Source organism: Vicugna pacos, chromosome 26 (genome assembly GCF_048564905.1).
Source record: "Vicugna pacos chromosome 26, VicPac4, whole genome shotgun sequence".
Taxonomy (NCBI): domain Eukaryota; kingdom Metazoa; phylum Chordata; class Mammalia; order Artiodactyla; family Camelidae; genus Vicugna; species Vicugna pacos.
Window position 1 is genome coordinate 5,996,591 of NC_133012.1, and position 16,321 is coordinate 6,012,911.

The following is a 16,321-nucleotide window of genomic DNA, read 5'->3' on the forward strand; positions in this document are numbered from 1 at the left end:
AATGCTTTCTCCTTAAGACTGGGAACAAGGCAAGGATGTCTGCTCTCACCACTCCTACTCAACATAGTGCTGGAAGTTCTAGCCACTGCAATAAAGCAAGAAAAAGAAATAAAAAGCACACGGAGTGGAAAGGAAGAAATAAAGCTGTCCCTGATTGCAGATGTGATGATTGTCTATAAAGAAAATCCCATAGACTATAAAAAACTTCCTATAACCACGCTGTGAATTCTGCAAGAACACAGGATACAAGATAATGCACAAAACAAATCGCATTTCTATGTACCAACAAGAAACAGGCAGAAGCAGTAATTTACTATGCTACACCATTTATAATTGTTCCAAAGAAAACAAGATTCTTATGTGTAAATTGAATAAAGCACAAACAGGATCTGTAGGCTGAAAATTACAAAATGCTGCTGAAGTAAATCAAAGAAGACCTAAATAAACAGAGAGATTTACTGTGGTCGTAGATTGGAAGACTCAACAGAGTAAACATATTAATGTTCCTCAAATTCATCTACAGGTTTAATGTAATTCCTATCAAAATCCCAGCAAGATATTCTGTAGACATAGATTAGCTTATTCTAACATTTGGATGGAAAAACACAGGCCTTAGAATAATTAAATCAATCTTAAAATAAAAAAGAATAAACTGGAAGGAATTACCTACCCCGTATAAGCTACACAGGAGACCAGGATGAAGTAGGAGGAGGAAGAAACCTTGGCCAGCTCTTTCTTGAGGGTAGAGATTGAACTTCAGGAGGCTTCCCCCTCATCTGATTACTGAACCGTCCACGGTCACAGGGACACTGGAAGACCGTAGTGGACACAGGGAGTCTCATTTCCCAGACAAAATTCCTCACCCTCTTTGAGCTCCTTCATGAATGGCAGGGACTTTAGGGAGAGGAGTACATGGTGTTTGGGAGGAAGCATCTGAAATGCTGCTGGTTTCATGAGGCGCAATGGACGGGGGGAGCGTGTCATGTTCCACTTTCCCCAGGTGTACCCATCATTTAAAAGCCTGGTATCTTCCTGTTCCTGATTAATAGTTACGTGCTGGACTCGATCCTGAATAGACCATTTGCCCTTTTGCCTTCTGAGAACTCTCATTTCAATGGGAGAAAGGAGAGGTGTAGAACGTGTTGCAAATTTAGGTGAAGAGGCAGGATGGAAACTGGGGTTACCCGGAACAAGTCACACACAAAGGGGAAATCAGGAATTTCGGTGACTGCTTGTTTCTAGATGTTCTATTTGGCTCTTTTCCACATTTGGCTGCCCTTTTCTAAAAACGCCCTATTTTTTTCATTACAGCCTCTATTCTGTTAGTAACTCTAAGTTTGCTTATTTTGCAGTGTCTTTCAGATTATTCCATTATGTATCGTTCTCGGAATGCTGACTCTCCCATTACCTGTGTTTTCTTAGCTTTCTTCAGGTGTTTCATTTCTTCTTGTGGTTTCTAAATATTTATCACGTACTCATCTTCAGCCAGGGCTGTTTTCAGTTCAGTGAGAATGCTCTAGACGTAAAACCATTTTGCATTTTCTTTTGCTGAGACCCTAGGGCTGAACACAGCCTGGAGGAGCTTTCATGTTAATTGCATGGCTTAGAATTCTCACCTCATGGGGCACGTGGTGGAAGTTTAGATCCACACAAAGTAGGCTTGAGCTGGTAATTTCTTATAGGAGACTGTTCTCCCCCCCACACCCCATCTTGTGCTCTGAGACACAGCAATCTTGCTTTCTGCTTCTCTGGACTGGTGCAAGAGTTTTTCGAGTTCCTTTTTGGGCAGCTTTACCCAAGGGTCTCCATTCTAGCCCACACCTAGGCCCAGTGCCTTCCCTGATGGCCTGGTCAGGGTCATAAGACAGCTCTCTCTGGCTGTGGGTTCCACCTTTGGTTCTAGAATATGGGGATTTCCTTTCCATTTTTTTTTAAACCTTTGTTTTAGAGAGAGAGAGAGAGAGAGAAACAGAGAGGGTTGTTTATCTAGCACATTTATATATTTGTGGGGTTAGGAGGAAATCTGTTTCCATTAGCTCAGTCCTGTATGTTGTGAGAACTTCCCCTTTTCTCAGGATTTTATTTAACAAAATAACTTCCAGATATCCACAATATGTCTTGGGGTAAGCCTAAAATCATCCCACTATTCTTAAAAGGCATTCCAATTAGTATAAATTGGAATAAGAAAGAGTTTTAAAACAGGCACTGTTAAAAAACAAAGGGTTTGATTAGCTAGAATGCTCTATTGTTCCAACATGCTGATTCGTTATCATCCATCTTCCAAACCTCACACTTAATGTTTCTTGTTGCAAAGGGGTAAGGGTATCTTTGGTTTGAATGTTTTTCACTTGTGTTCTTCCTTCTCTAGGTAACATCCTTCTTGCTACAGGGATGCAAACTATACCTCTAATCATAAGCTTCATATACATACATTTTTCACCCTCATCCATCAGGAAACAGTTCAAAACTCAAAAAACTCACCTGTGAAAAAATGTTCCTGGATTAGCTCCTATACTTTCCTCTGCATATCCCCCTTGAATTTCATCAAATTATTTTGCCCTCATTAACATGAAAATTGGTGAGTGTTCCTATTTTTCAGCTGTGCATTCAAACACCTACAACACGTGGGGCTTGGGAAGGACATTATTGTGTCTTCTACTTTTTTTGTTTCTCACCAGGCCCTGGAAGGTGTTCTGTACCCGGTGGGTCTTCAGTTATTTTGTGGACAGAACAGACTGAGATGAATATTCTTGCCCTGCTCTTCTCGGAGTCGCCTGGTCCCCAGCAAGCATCTTGTTTCCAGGGTGCATCAGCAACCCGAGATCCCAGCTTAAGTAGCTCAGAGGCTTCATCACTTGCCAGCACCAGCCCAGAGCTGGGCAGGAAGAGCCCGAAGCGATGACATCAGGACAGCCAAGCTCTCCTTTGGAGCCCATGAGGCCACCAGGCCCCCTGGCCCCGCATCTTGCTGGCATTTCCTCTTCCGGTACTCAATGGCTCATTAGGGGTGGAGGGCTTGGGTGGGGGCCGGGAGGAGTGGAAACAGTGGCTGGAATGAAAAGCAGGCACCAGTGACCCTTTGGTTCCCAGGCTGGAAGCATTTGGAGAGGCAGCATTTCATTTACTTATTTATTTTTGGAGGTGGTGATAGTGGCTTTATTTATTTATGGTTGATTTACAACGTTGTGTTAGTTTCTGGTGTACAGCATAGTGACTCAGTTACACATATATAGACATATTCTTTTTCATTACTAGTTACTACAGGCCACTGAATATAGCTCCCTGTGCTATACTGTAGGAAGCATTTCGTTTTTATACTGAGGAGGTGGGGGAGGTCGTGGCAGGATTACATTGGAGGGACTTCCTTCCTGCAGCCTATAGAGAGGACTGCAGATGCTGGAAGTGACTAAAAATGCAACTCCCTAGCCTATGGGTGCGGATTCCCCATCCCACGGGGCCCACGGCATTTCCCTGGTGATCACAGATGGTGCCTGAGCATCCTCCCTGTCTCCCGCAGGCCCAAGCCTTCCTCACTCCCATCGCGCCATCCCAGAACGCCTCCCTGGCACCTGGGGCTGCGGCCTTTGGTCTTAAATGGTATCATGACATTGGAATCACTTTCTTGTCCGGGGGGAGATGTGAGCCCAGACATGTGAGTGGAAAGTAAGCCAAACCAAGCAAAGAAGCTCAAGGAAGAAATGAGCCCTGAATGATGCTTAATTGGTCGAGCAGGGCCTGGGTGGCTGTGGTGGCTGCCAGGACCCAGCGCAGCACGGGGCTGAGAGGGCTGCTTCATCACGGGTCTTCCCTCCGCCTGTGTTGCCCACAGCTCTCACCGCCGCCTCCCGCCGTTGCCCTGTGTGCTCTCTAGGCTGTGCCACTTCAATACCTCCACATTGCCCACAAGTTGAGCTGCTTAGCCAGAGGCCCAGAGAAGGCTCCCCTTCTATCTCTGAGTGGTTGCTGGTATCCAAGGCAGCTCCCCTCCCACCCTTCTACTGGCCAGTTTTGTCACAGCCCCCACGAAGGCCTCCACATGTGGGGCCCCCTCACCCCTAGATCGACTGCTCCCTTTCCACCCCCAGGCCTCCTCCTTCTCCCTCGGGGGAGCTGAGGGAACCGAGAGGAGGGATGGGCCCTGGGGAAGACCTCCCCAGTGACGCAGAGGTTGGACACAGTTGTCTGCCAGTGTGAAATTTGGGAAGTGAAGTAGTGGGGACAGGCAGTGGGGCTGTCTGGGACGGGGAGGGGGGTAGTTTCTGTTTCTTGATCTCTTTTTACAAAATGTACTTAGGACACTGGAAACAAAGAGGGAAGGATGCAGACAGGAAGGAGGCAGGATTTGGCGGCAAGCGAGAAAACAGAATTAGCCATTTGACTTGCTGCATTCCTAAGGCTGGACTCGTTCTAGTCTGCTCCCTGTATGACAGATGTAGGGCAGCGCTGGCTGCCTCAGAGACTCCAGATAGAGTCTTCAGAAGTGGGCCCCTGAGTCCTGGTTGTCCTGGTCCTAAGGAACCTGGGACAACTTGACTCATGACACAGAACCCAGACACTCCCCAACAGGCCCCCAGTTGCCCTGAATTTCCCTGGAGGGCTGGTCAACCCCAAACAGGTCTCCCACTGGCCTGTGATGAGTTTGTCATATAAACACCAAAGCAGCTGTAAGAGGTTTATTATTCTGTAAAGAACCCTGGTTGAATTAGTGAATCTCCAAGCCTCACCAGGCTGTTTGCTGGTAAGCTCCTTTTTTGTCTCCACCACTGTTTTATTTTTTAATTATTTATCATATTTTAGAATTGAAGTATAGTTGATTTACAAAGTTGTGCTATATTGTTTTAATTTAAACAGGGGCAGGGTTAGCTCAGTGGGAGAGTGTGTGCTTAGCATGTGTGAGATCTTGGGTTCAGTCCTTTGTACCTGCATTAAAATTAAAAAAAAAAACCTAATTACCCTCCTCCCTCAAAAAAACCCCACCAAAACATGTAATCACCTTTGTGACTGGTCAGCCTGGATTTCAGGTTACCCAGCCCTTAGTTCCTTCCCCTTATTTTGCCAAAACGTTCCTTGTTTCAAAGTTTCACGAAAGAATCGTGATCCAATCCATTGAACTTTCCTGGTTATGCTTTGAACATGAGGTATCACCCCGCATAAGCTGTTCAAAGGGCCCATCCCTCTCCTTCATCAAAGGGCTCAGTCCCCCAAGCCCTGCCCGTGCTTGGGTTTGGACTGTCCGTCCAGAAAGAAATTTCCGCCTTCCTCCCCAAGAGCATCCAAGGTCCTCACACTCTCTACCCCTTGGGCAAACTCTTCTCAGCAATGGAGCTCGTAAAGTCATTCACCCTTAGGTATAACTGACCAAGAGACGTTCTTTCAGAGGTGTTTCCATTTTAATAAGAAATAAAACCTTCAGTAAAGCACATGCATTTATAATGATGGAATTCTCAGGAGAATATGTTTTCCTTGGAGGAAGCCATCTTTCTGTCTTCAAGTCACATGCTGTGTCATCCTGAAAACTTGTTAACGCTTGTTAACACTCATCTACAATTCCCATCTTCATCAGATTGTTTTCTGAACCCCCTCATCTGGAAGGGATTTCTTCTTCCTTGAAATCTGGTGATCACTGCCCTTCTGTTATTTTCTCGTGTTTCAGTCCTGCCTTCTGGGACTCTGAAGTTGGCCACCACGTCGGATACTCTCAGGGTCTCCCAGCACCTAGCTCGGTGCCCAGCTCAGGGTTGTATATGGTAAGTGTTGAATGATGAGTGAGTAATCAACACAAGAGGACAGACATTCTTTCTCAGCCATCCCTCTTCCAAAAAAAGGACTGGCCTGAGCAGTTTCCCTGGGATGAATGACAACGCACTGGGGAGAGCCGGGGAGCCAGTGACTTGTCCCCTCTGAGCAGGCAGGGCTGATGCTGGGTTTAATTTAGGCTGCTCTTCCTTTCATGCTTTAAAAGGACTTTCCCACGGCAGACTCGGGACCTGCAGTTCTGCGCCATTAGCACCACTACTGAGAGATGAGTGGTGAGAGATGCAGCCAAGTGTGCCGGCCTCTGACCTGGTTCCGCTGCTGCGCGGGGCTGAGCTTTCTGCGGCCTTGAGGTTTGCTGTTTCGTTCCCAGTGCAACAGCTGGAGCGTGCCCACGTGGAGCACAGGCTCGGGGCTTCGGTGCAGGGCTGGGGGCTTGCATCTAGGGCCAAGTGGGCCTGGGCTGGTTGTGCGTGACTTTGCACATGCGTGCGATGACTCTCTGGGCGGGGGTGGGTGTACGTCTGAGTCTCTGGTCGTGTGTATGCATCTCTGAGTTTGTGTGACTCTGATGATGAAATATCTGGTCTGCATGTGTATGGCGTGCGAGGGGGACACTTGTGCCCATCTGTGTGTGCGCCCCTAGGAGAGAGCTCTTCCTTCTGAGCTTCTGCCTTGCTGGGTGTGTATCTCGGCTCTGAAGATGGATGGCCAGTCAAAGAATGTGGGCAGTTCTCTAACTGGTTCCCCAAAACGATGGATCCTTCTTGTCCCCAGGCCCCTGGCACCACCTGAAACTGATTCCAATTGCTTTACTGGCTCCTCCTTCTTCCCGAGAGGGAGTGAGGGAGTGGGAGGCCCACACTGCCCTTAACAAGGACTCTTTCCCTTCCTAATGCCATTTCTTTAGGATTCTGTGGTCCTGAAGGGGCCTTGGAAGCCACAGGCACCCTGGGCCTTGAATGCCCATGGCCTCATCTGGAATATTTTAATGGGGTCCAGATGCCAAAAAGGGAAAGATGTGTTTTAGAAATCTAGGGCTGTCTTCCACTGCCCCCACCTCCCAGGAGAGAGCCGGCATTCCCAGCACTGTTTATATCCTTCTCCTCCTTGTCTCCCTGTTCCCCGCCCCTTCCAGGCCCTCCTCACTTTGGGCTTGCAGATAAACTGTGCCCCTCCAAACAAAGCCACCTTCCTGCTCTGGGGGAGCCCAGCCCCACCCCGACTTGCCCCAGCTCAGAACTCCGCCCTTCCTTCACCCATTCTTCTTCTGCACCCTCTGTTGTCACTGGCTTAAACTTTTTGTCTCTTTCAAGGAACCAGGGGACAATCCAAATTCCAGGAAGCAGAGGGGGTCACTGATAAAGACCTGCTTCCAGGCTCCAGCCCCCGCTGTACCTCCACCCCCCTGCCTGACACTTGCCCAAACCCCTGTCCAGCAGAGAAGGTAGAACAAGCTTCCAGCTGAGGCCAGAGGAGGACATCTCAAGGCTGAGTGAAAGGTACAGCAGGCTGTCCTCGAAGGTGTCATCTTGGTGTCCCCAAGGGGTGCCCTTCCATGCATTCCTTCTCTTCTCCACCACGGGACAAAGCTGTCCCGCCCGATGTCTGCACCCAAGGCTGCTGATTCAAGACTGGCAGCACTCTTCCCGCAGAACAGAGTGAACCCCAACCCCTTCTATGCGTTGGGAGCCCCCTGCCTGGGGGCAGGAGCTGATCCTAGTCACCGCTATATCAGGAGGCCTGATGTAGGGACTGGCACAGAGAGAAGTGCCCAGCGAGCCTGGGGCTGCCGTACCCCCACCAGCAAGGTCCTCCCGTGATGACTGCTGCATGACAGGCTCAAGGGTGTCCCCTCCTCCTCCTCCTCCCTCTCCTGTTGAAGCAAAATCCCTTCCCTCCCCTTGGGATTAAAAAAAAATGGCATTTTCCCATCCATGACATCTTCAAAAACAGGAAACACTTTCCCCCGGCACAGCCTCTCTGCTGCCATCTGCACTTCGACCACCTCCGGCTGGATTCCTTCCTGATGGGCTTTGGCCATCCAAAAGGATTTGCAGGGCTCAGCTTCCTTCCTCTTCCCAGACAGGAAAGCTCTCTGCTCTGTCTTAACTGGAGGGGCTCATCATGCGAGGCCTGGGTGTCCCTGTCGGAGGAGAAACCATCTCATTGTTCTGCTGCTTCTCCTTCCAAGTGCTGGCCCTGCTTTGCTCAGCACCTGTTCCTCGGGCGAAAGTTGGGCTGATGGGGCAGAAAGGCCAGAGAACGTGCAGCTTGAGTGCCAGTCTCCTTCTGAGCCTGAAAGGGCTCTAGCTTGTTTGAGTTTCCCTCCCAGGGAGACAGCAGATCCAAGCAGCTCAGTGGATCCGCCCTCTCCCACGTTGCTCCTTCTCCAATCAAGGAAATGGGATGTAAGGAAATGAGCCAAAAAAGTATCCAGGGTGACTCGGAAGGCATGATCTGGGGGCTGGTGGGCACCCTCTCCTGCTCGTCTCCCTCCCCAACTCTCCAGATCCCTCCCCCACCTCCCTTCCAGAACCCCAAGAAATTCTTGTCTGGGCTGCAGGGGGGCTGTGTGATCCTTCCCCATCCCGGGGGAGCAGCCTCTCTACTGGTCAAGGATTTTAGTGATTATTCAGAGATTAGAACAAAGATTTCTCTTCCTACTATAGGAGAAAAAGAAACATTTCCTAGTCCTTTCTTCCATAGATGACCAAGGACAAGAGAAAAGTCTCTGCTAGAAAATTCTAGTTGCCCACCCATTTCTCTGCCCATCTAAGCCTCTTGTCCCAAGCCTTAGGCACCAGGGGACCTTGTTTCCTAAGAATGGAGGCCCCTTCTCTGCCTCCCTTTCAAGCTCCTTTCCTTGGGGAGCATCAGATGTAGGTAGATTTGGCCATGCCATGTTGTAGAAGAAAAGGAACGTCTTAGGCTGGGGGCTCCTTTTCAGTTCTAGGGGCCGGGCAAGGTCCTTTCTGAGTCCTAGAGGACAGGCTGGGAGATGGCACCGGCCACAGACTGGCAGGGAGCCAGGGCAGGTGCTTTGGAAAAGGAGCCAGGTCCTCGGATGCCCGGGCACCTGTCGGGGATGAACCTTTACTGTGTGGTTGTGGCCCCGCCTCAGTTTCCTCTCCAGGCCTCAGCTTTTTTATTTTTTAATTTTTTAAAATTGAAGTATAGTTGATTTACAATGTTGTGTTAGTTTCTGGTATACAGCAAAGTGATTCAGTTATATATATACATATATATATATATATTCTTTTTCATTGTAGGTTATGACAAGATATAATACCCTGTGCTATACAGTAGAAATTTGTTGTTTATTTTATATAGTTTGGATCTGCTAACTCCAAACTCCTAATTTATCCCTCCCTTCCTCCCTTCCCCCTTTGGTAACCATAATGTTTGCTATGTCTATGAGTCTGTTTCTGTTTCATATATAAGTCCATTTGTGTCATTGTTTTAGATTCCACATGTAAGTGATATCATATGATGTTTCTCTTTCTCTGTCTGACTTCACTTAGTAGGATAATTTCTAGGTCCAACCATGTTGCTGGAAACATCATTATTTCATTCTTTTTTATGGCTGAGTAGTATTCCATCACATACATACCACATCTTTATACCAGTCATTTGTTCATGGACATTTAGGTTGCTTCCATGTCTTGGCTACTGTACATAGTGCTGCTATGAACATTGGGTGCATGTATCTTTTCAAGTTGGGGTTTTCTCCAGATATATGCCTGGGAGTGGGATTGCTGGATCATATGGTAAGTCCATTCTTAGTCTTTTAATGAATCTCCATACTGTTCTCCATAGTGGCTGCACCAAACTACATTCCCACCAGCTTTTTAATTCGGTAAAATCTTGGTGTTGAATTTGATCTTTAAGATCTTTTCTAGCCCTTACTCTGTGCCATCACCATCTTATCCCCCAGACTAATAGTGACAAAAGGAGAAACAGCAAACACCAAACCATCAGTTTGGAGTCCACATCTACACACAGCATTTCAAAAACTGAATGGATGATTACAGTAGAAGAGAGACAGGAAACCGAGGGGAAAATTGGAATGCACATAGTCTTGGACGAAGTCCAAGGCTCAGTCACCTGACGTCCCCTAGGCTTCCTCCTACCCTGTCACATAAACACGAACATAGACACAGGCACACACATGTACCTGGCCATGATACTTACAGGATGGAGCACAAGATACAACCAACAAGGGAAGGAGAGAACACCTGCCATTAGAACTTCTGCGCATCAGGCAGCTGCTGCCTCTTCTGGTTCTGCTGAATCACGGACCATCACACAACTGGGCCCCTGACACCACAGGATGACCTGCATCCTTGGAGCCCCCAACACAAAAACAGCAGCAGCCTGGCGGCCTGACCTCAGTAGATTCAGAGGCCCACACTCATAGTCTGCTTCCAAGGGCACAGAACAAAGGTTATCTGGGGACCCAGGGCCAGAGTAAAGCTCTCTCTGGGCAATGTTTGCTTGTATCCACAGTTGGCTGACCTCTACACACTGGGCAGCACCAGCTCCCCTGGGGCCAGTCATTAGGATGACTTCCCAGAGCAGGAGGCCACTTGCCTCCAGCCCTCGGCTGACCAGCAAAAATGATGGCAAGAGGGTATATGAGTACATTGCCTGGAAAGGGAAGTGGGGCAGTATCTCGTGAATTTGCCAAGTGTATACCTCACAACAAAGCAATTCTCTTTATAGGGATTTATTCTTCAAATATATTCACACACGTGTAAAATCACACGATTACAATGTCATCTATTAGGAAAGATTGGAAGTAAATCAGATGCCTCTGAATAGCCGACTGGTTTCACAGATTATGGTACATCCAAACAGTGGAATACTAAAATGGCAGCTTTTGTGTTTTGGCATGGAGAGGTCACAGATACATATTGTTAAAGTAAAATATGCAAGGTTCAGGACAGTGGGTACATTTTACTGCTATTTGTGTAGAAAAGGACTGACAAAGGCAAATGCATCTGGAATTGACTTGTTCATATATAAAATATTACTGGAAAGAGAAACAAGAGACTAATGGTGGTGACCTGCTAGGGACTTGAAAACCAGGATGAAGGCAATTTTCTATCCCATGCATTTTTTTTTTTTAATGGAGGGACTGGGGATTGAACCCAGGACCTCGTACATGCTAAGCTCACACTCTACCACTGAGCTATAACCTCCCATACATTTTGTATGTTTTGATCGCTGACTAATGTGAATGCATTACCTATTCAAAAGATAAAATTAGGAAACACAAAAGCACAAAAAAAGAGAATAATCCCACAGATCAAGGCAGGGGTTGGGGGTTGGGGGACTATGGGAGGGAGGAGGTCAGCCTGAGAATGGCGGTGGTGGCCGGGGTGGTGGGTAGGTGGGTGAGGGGGGACGGCATGGCTGGAGCAGTGGGGCCCCTTGCCAGGTGCTGAAGCACTGCTCTCTGCTGGCTCATAAAAGCCTCCTCCAACAGGGGCCAGAATTCCTCTCCACATAATCTCCTTTGGTTATCAGCCTATTCATTCCCCAAATGCAGGCACACTCACATAGTTTGGGAAATCTTGTCTTTTTTGAAACATAAACATTTTTACACACTTCCTCAGAATAACAAGGTCACCCCTAAAGCAATGGCAGGCTTTGAACTCTGAAGTTGCTGGACTTCCTGGCACCCCTCTCCCTGCCTTGTCCCCTCCCCACACTCTGGTGTCCTGAGGGTGAGGGGAGTGGGGACTGCTGGATGACATGGATTTGTTTTAGAGATGACTGGTTGAGAATCTTATGACACCCCTTTCAGATAACTGGCAACACTCTGGGGTGTTGCAAAACCTGGCTTGGGAGTGACTGCCCTGATGGTCAACAGGAGGCCACAGTCAAGACTCCAGCCAAGTGGGGCCGTCACCACCAGGGCATGACTGGGGGTGGGGGGCAGAGGCCAGACCTCTCCACCTCCACTCGCTAGGCCTGCTTGGGGTACTGCATGTAAAGGGAAGGCATTTGCTTGGAAGCCACTGAACAACCCTCTCGTGGGTGAGCTACTAGGTCCCCAGGAGACGAATTGGTTCTTTTTCCTTGGGGATAATTTTAGGTCCTCACTTCCCCTCCAGTCTAACTCCCAGCCCCTGGCCTCCCAGAGGGATTGGTTAGACCAGTGACTATACAGAGTTCTTTTGAAATACAGAGCTGTTCAAAAGAGACTCGCTAAGGCATGGCCCTGGAGGCATTTTCCATTATAATTTTTTTTTCCCTTTTGCCCCATTGTTTCAGAGGAGAAAGCAAGACAGCTCAAGGATCAGGTTCTAATAGGACTTAATAAAGGTATTATATCTTCCTGCCTGTCCTACAACTTGAACCCAGGGGCTTATTTTGCAGCCTCATCTCCCCACAACCAGTTTGAGAGGACCCAGCTTAGAGACTGGGAGAGCTTGGCTCAGGAACCAGCCTTCTGTCTGGGTGAGGGGAGCGAGTGAGGAAGGGGAGGAGGCTCTGGGCTTCTTCAGGCGAGGGGAACCTCCAACTGGACTGTAGGGGAGACTTCAAGAGGTGTTAAAATACCAGGTCTATGACTATGGGGAGGACAGTATGGAGTTTCCTTAAAAAACTAAAAATAAACTTACCATATGATCCAGCAATCCCACTCCTGGGCCTATACCTGGAGAAAACTATATTTGAAAAGACACATGCACCCCAATGTTCACAGCAGCACTATGTACAATAGCCAAGACATGGAAGCAACCTAAATGTCCATCAACAGAGGACTGGATGAAGAAGTTGTGGTATATACAATGGAATACTACTCAGCCATAAAAAAGAATAAAATAATGCCATTTGCAGCAACATGGATGGACCTGGAGATCATCATTCTAAGTGAAGTCAGAAAGAGAAGGAAAAATACCATATGATATCACTTATATGTGGAATATAAAAAAGAAACACAAATGAATTTATTTATGAAACAGAAACAGATTCACAGACATAGAAAACCAACTTGAGACTTGCAGAAACTAAGTACTATACATAAAATAGATAAACTACAAAGTCCTACTGTATACACAGGGAACTATATTCAATATCTTGCAGTAACTTATAATGAAAAAGAATATGAAAATGAATATGTGCATGTATATGTATGACTGAAACAGGATGCTGTACACCAGAAATGACACAACATTGTAAGCTGACTATACTTCAATAAAAAGAAGGCCAAAAAAAAAAAAAAAGATAACAGAAGAAAAAACAGGTCCATGGTTTCACACACAAAGACACAACATGGGGATTCCTCAACTCAGTGTCTTCTAATTTTTAAAAGTTTATGAATAAAATCTTCCAGGAAGTAGAGGGAACACTTTGCCATCGTGATGGATGTAGAGAGCTGGGGGTGATGGTTGGATGAGCCTCAACCTGGGACCCATGTGGTCCTGTTTAGCATGTCTTGACAAAAGGAGCATTTTAAGAGAAGGAGACCAGCTAGAAGTTTTCTAGGTGGAAAAGTGTGCAGAGGGGGCACTGTGGAGTGGGGAAGATAGATAAAGGGAAACTCTCAGCCTCTCAGGCTACATGAGGCCAAATCCATATTAAAATGAGTAGACAATGATAAAGACTGCTGAGAAATGGAAGATTTTTCTATCAGCTGAAAAGGAAACAAAACAAAACAAAACAGAAAACTAGAGTGACAGGGAAGGTAAATGAATAGAAGGGAAGGGGCCAGATCTCATTGGAAGGAGGTCTCAGGAGAAGAGGGAAGACGCTGGCTGCCCTATGTAAACTTAACTTACAATATCCTTAAGGGAGGGCACCCCAGTAGATGGCGGGCTACTGTGGGGGCTTCCGCTTGCCTTGGGAGGGTTACCTTTTCCCCTGACACGGTAAAGGAGCGGGGTTCTTCATTCCCCTTTCCCTAGCGTTGCTGCTGGACCTTCCGGAGAAATTGGTGCAGAGTTCCAGAAAATCAGTGCCCCCGGAGTACTGTGCTGAGCGCGTGGAGCTGGTCATTGCAGAAGCGTGCACGTCGTGGCAGGGAAGTCACAGCGGCCGTAATCCAGATTTGGCTAATAGAGACGTCGGGTATCCATTTCTTTTCCCTCCCTATCCCCCAATTCCTCTCCTGACGCCGAGCGTCGAGACTATTGGTCGCTGCTCCTTTAAGGGCCGCCACTCCTCCCCCACTCCCCAGCGGTGGCACCCAAGAGTGGGGGTGGGGGGTGGTGAGGCTGAGCGTTCTCTCCTGGTCAACTGGGGAAGATGGCCCAGGCCGGGGGAATCGCTCCCACGCCCCGCTGCCCCCACCCCTGAGCCGGTTAAGCTGGGTGATCCCTTCCCTCTCTCCCGCCCCACGCGCGACGCGGGAATGGCTCCGTGGCCTCATGGGAATAGCTCTCTGGCTCCGTGGCCAGATGTCCCCACCCTGGGGCCCAATACTGCCAACGCGAGTGGGCTGCCAGGGGTGCCGTGGGCGGTGGCACTGGCGGGGGCGCTATTGGCGCTGGCGGTGCTGGCCACCGTGGGAGGCAACCTACTGGTAATAGTGGCCATCGCCCGGACGCCAAGACTCCAGACCATGACCAACGTGTTTGTGACTTCGCTGGCCGCAGCCGATCTGGTGGTGGGACTACTGGTAGTGCCGCCGGGGGCCACGTTGGCGCTGACCGGCCACTGGCCCTTGGGCGCCACTGGTTGCGAACTGTGGACCTCGGTAGACGTGCTGTGTGTGACCGCCAGCATTGAAACCCTGTGCGCCCTGGCTGTGGACCGCTACCTGGCGGTGACCAACCCGCTGCGCTACGGGGCGCTGGTCACCAAACGCCGCGCCCGGGCGGCCGTGGTCCTGGTGTGGATCGTGTCCGCCGCGGTGTCGTTTGCGCCCATCATGAGCAAATGGTGGCGCATGGGGGCCGACGCCGAGGCGCAGCGTTGCCACTCCAACCCGCGCTGCTGCGCCTTCGCCTCCAACATGCCCTACGCGCTGCTCTCCTCTTCGGTATCCTTCTACTTTCCGCTCCTGGTGATGCTCTTCGTCTACGCGCGAGTTTTCGTCGTGGCTAGGCGCCAACTGAGCTTGCTGCGCCGGGAGCGGGGCCGCTTCCCGCCAGAGGAGTCTCCGCCGGCTCCGTCTTGCTCCGGGTCCCCCGGCCCCGCCCGGCCGTGCGCCTCGCCCGCGGGTGTCCCCTCCTGCGGCCGGCGGCCGGCTCGCCTTCTGCCCCTGCGGGAGCACCGCGCCTTGCGCACCTTGGGTCTCATCATGGGAACCTTCACTCTCTGCTGGTTGCCCTTTTTTGTGGCCAACGTGGTGCGCGCCCTCGGGGGCCCCTCTCTGGTGCCCGGCCCGGCTTTCCTCGCCCTTAACTCTCTAGGCTATGCCAACTCTGCCTTTAACCCTCTCATCTACTGCCGCAGCCCTGACTTTCGCAGCGCCTTCCGCCGCCTGCTGTGCCGCTGCCGGAGGGGGGAGCACCACGCCGCCGCCTCCCCACCCGGTGCCCTCTCTGGCGTCCCCGTGGCCCTGACTACCCCGGCGGAGTCCAGGCAGCGCCCATCGCTCGACCGGTAGGTAGCCGAGGCAAAGGGGTTTGCGGCTCGGGATCAAAAAGCATTCGGTATCTCCTTTGGTCAATTATTTGAGTTTGGTTTTTGGTATTAGACGATGGGTCTGGAGAGGGCCTCCGCACTGAGAGAAGGGAGGCACGGAGTAGGGAGCCAAAATGTAACCCAGGTCCCTTTCCTTTCCCGTATCCGACCCCCTCCACCCTGGGGTTGAAGCAAAGGAGGGAGGGTGGGTTATTCTTCAGCCCGGGAGCACTGTGCCCGAGGGCTCTGAGCCGTCTGTCCGGCTCTACTTTGGGTTTTCTAGCTCAGTTCTCTCTCTGCCCAGATTTCTTGCCGCCTCTTGGGCTGACTATGACTTGCAGAGAAGACTAGAGCCCCCACCCCCACCCCCCTTCCCAGCCCTGGGGCTCAGCTCTGGTTTCTTTGAAAAGTTTGATAGCTCTGAAGGTGAGAACCCACCTGAGGGCCGATGGAAGTGAGAAACCTGTGAGCACGAATTCTTCCTGGTGGGAACAGGGCAGGGTGGCCCTTTGTGGTTGGGTGGAACCTGGAAGCTTTTGTTTAATTCCAGGTGCTTTCCCAGGTCCCTGACCTCCAATCCCTGCCCCCAGTGCCCTCCTCCCCATCCTTTGCCCTCTCATCCCAAGACATCTCCATTTTTTTTTTCCAGGGCTTCCTGGGGACTTTCTTAGGCCTTGAAGAAATAACTCCGTTGATCCAGAACCTTTGGAAAGCCTCTGGCCTCTGTTCAGAATGAGCCCTGTGGAGTTTCCCAGCTGGAAAATCCTGCCCTCCTGAACCTGATGACTGGGCCATGGGAGGGGGAGGGGGGCCTGGCTGGGAAGGGGGATTTCTTACCAAGTGGGTTTTCACCATCCTCTCTCTTTCTTGCTGAGAGAACGTTTCTAAAGCCCAGCCCTGAACTTCACCACTACCTCAGTAGCTGGAGTGTCCGGCTGCCTGTGCCCTGCTGCCCCTGCGGCAGGCGGGGTAGCTTTGGCCAGGCACA

The 16,321-nt window shown here is 49.8% G+C and overlaps 1 protein-coding gene across 1 annotated transcript; it reads left to right on the forward strand.

The window, feature by feature from the left end:
* Positions 1 to 13,927: 13,927 nt before the first annotated feature.
* ADRB3 (adrenoceptor beta 3) lies at positions 13,928 to 16,069 on the forward strand. Its single transcript, XM_072950114.1, has 3 exons — positions 13,928 to 15,312; positions 15,744 to 15,798; positions 15,983 to 16,069. Exons 1-3 carry the CDS (start codon positions 14,117 to 14,119, stop codon positions 16,067 to 16,069), a joined length of 1,338 nt encoding a protein of 445 aa, XP_072806215.1. The 5' UTR covers positions 13,928 to 14,116.
* Positions 16,070 to 16,321: the final 252 nt, after the last annotated feature.

Excerpts from the sequence above, each read along its gene's own strand:
- ADRB3 (XM_072950114.1), top strand. The coding sequence starts at position 14,117 with ATGGCTCCGTGGCCTCATGGGAATAGCTCTCTGGCTCCGTGGCCAGAT. Across the intron at positions 15,313-15,743 it reads CAGCGCCCATCGCTCGACCG|TTTGATAGCTCTGAAGGTGA; the intron begins GTAGGTAGCCGA and ends TTCTTTGAAAAG. Across the intron at positions 15,799-15,982 it reads CCGATGGAAGTGAGAAACCT|GGCTTCCTGGGGACTTTCTT; the intron begins GTGAGCACGAAT and ends TTTTTTTTCCAG.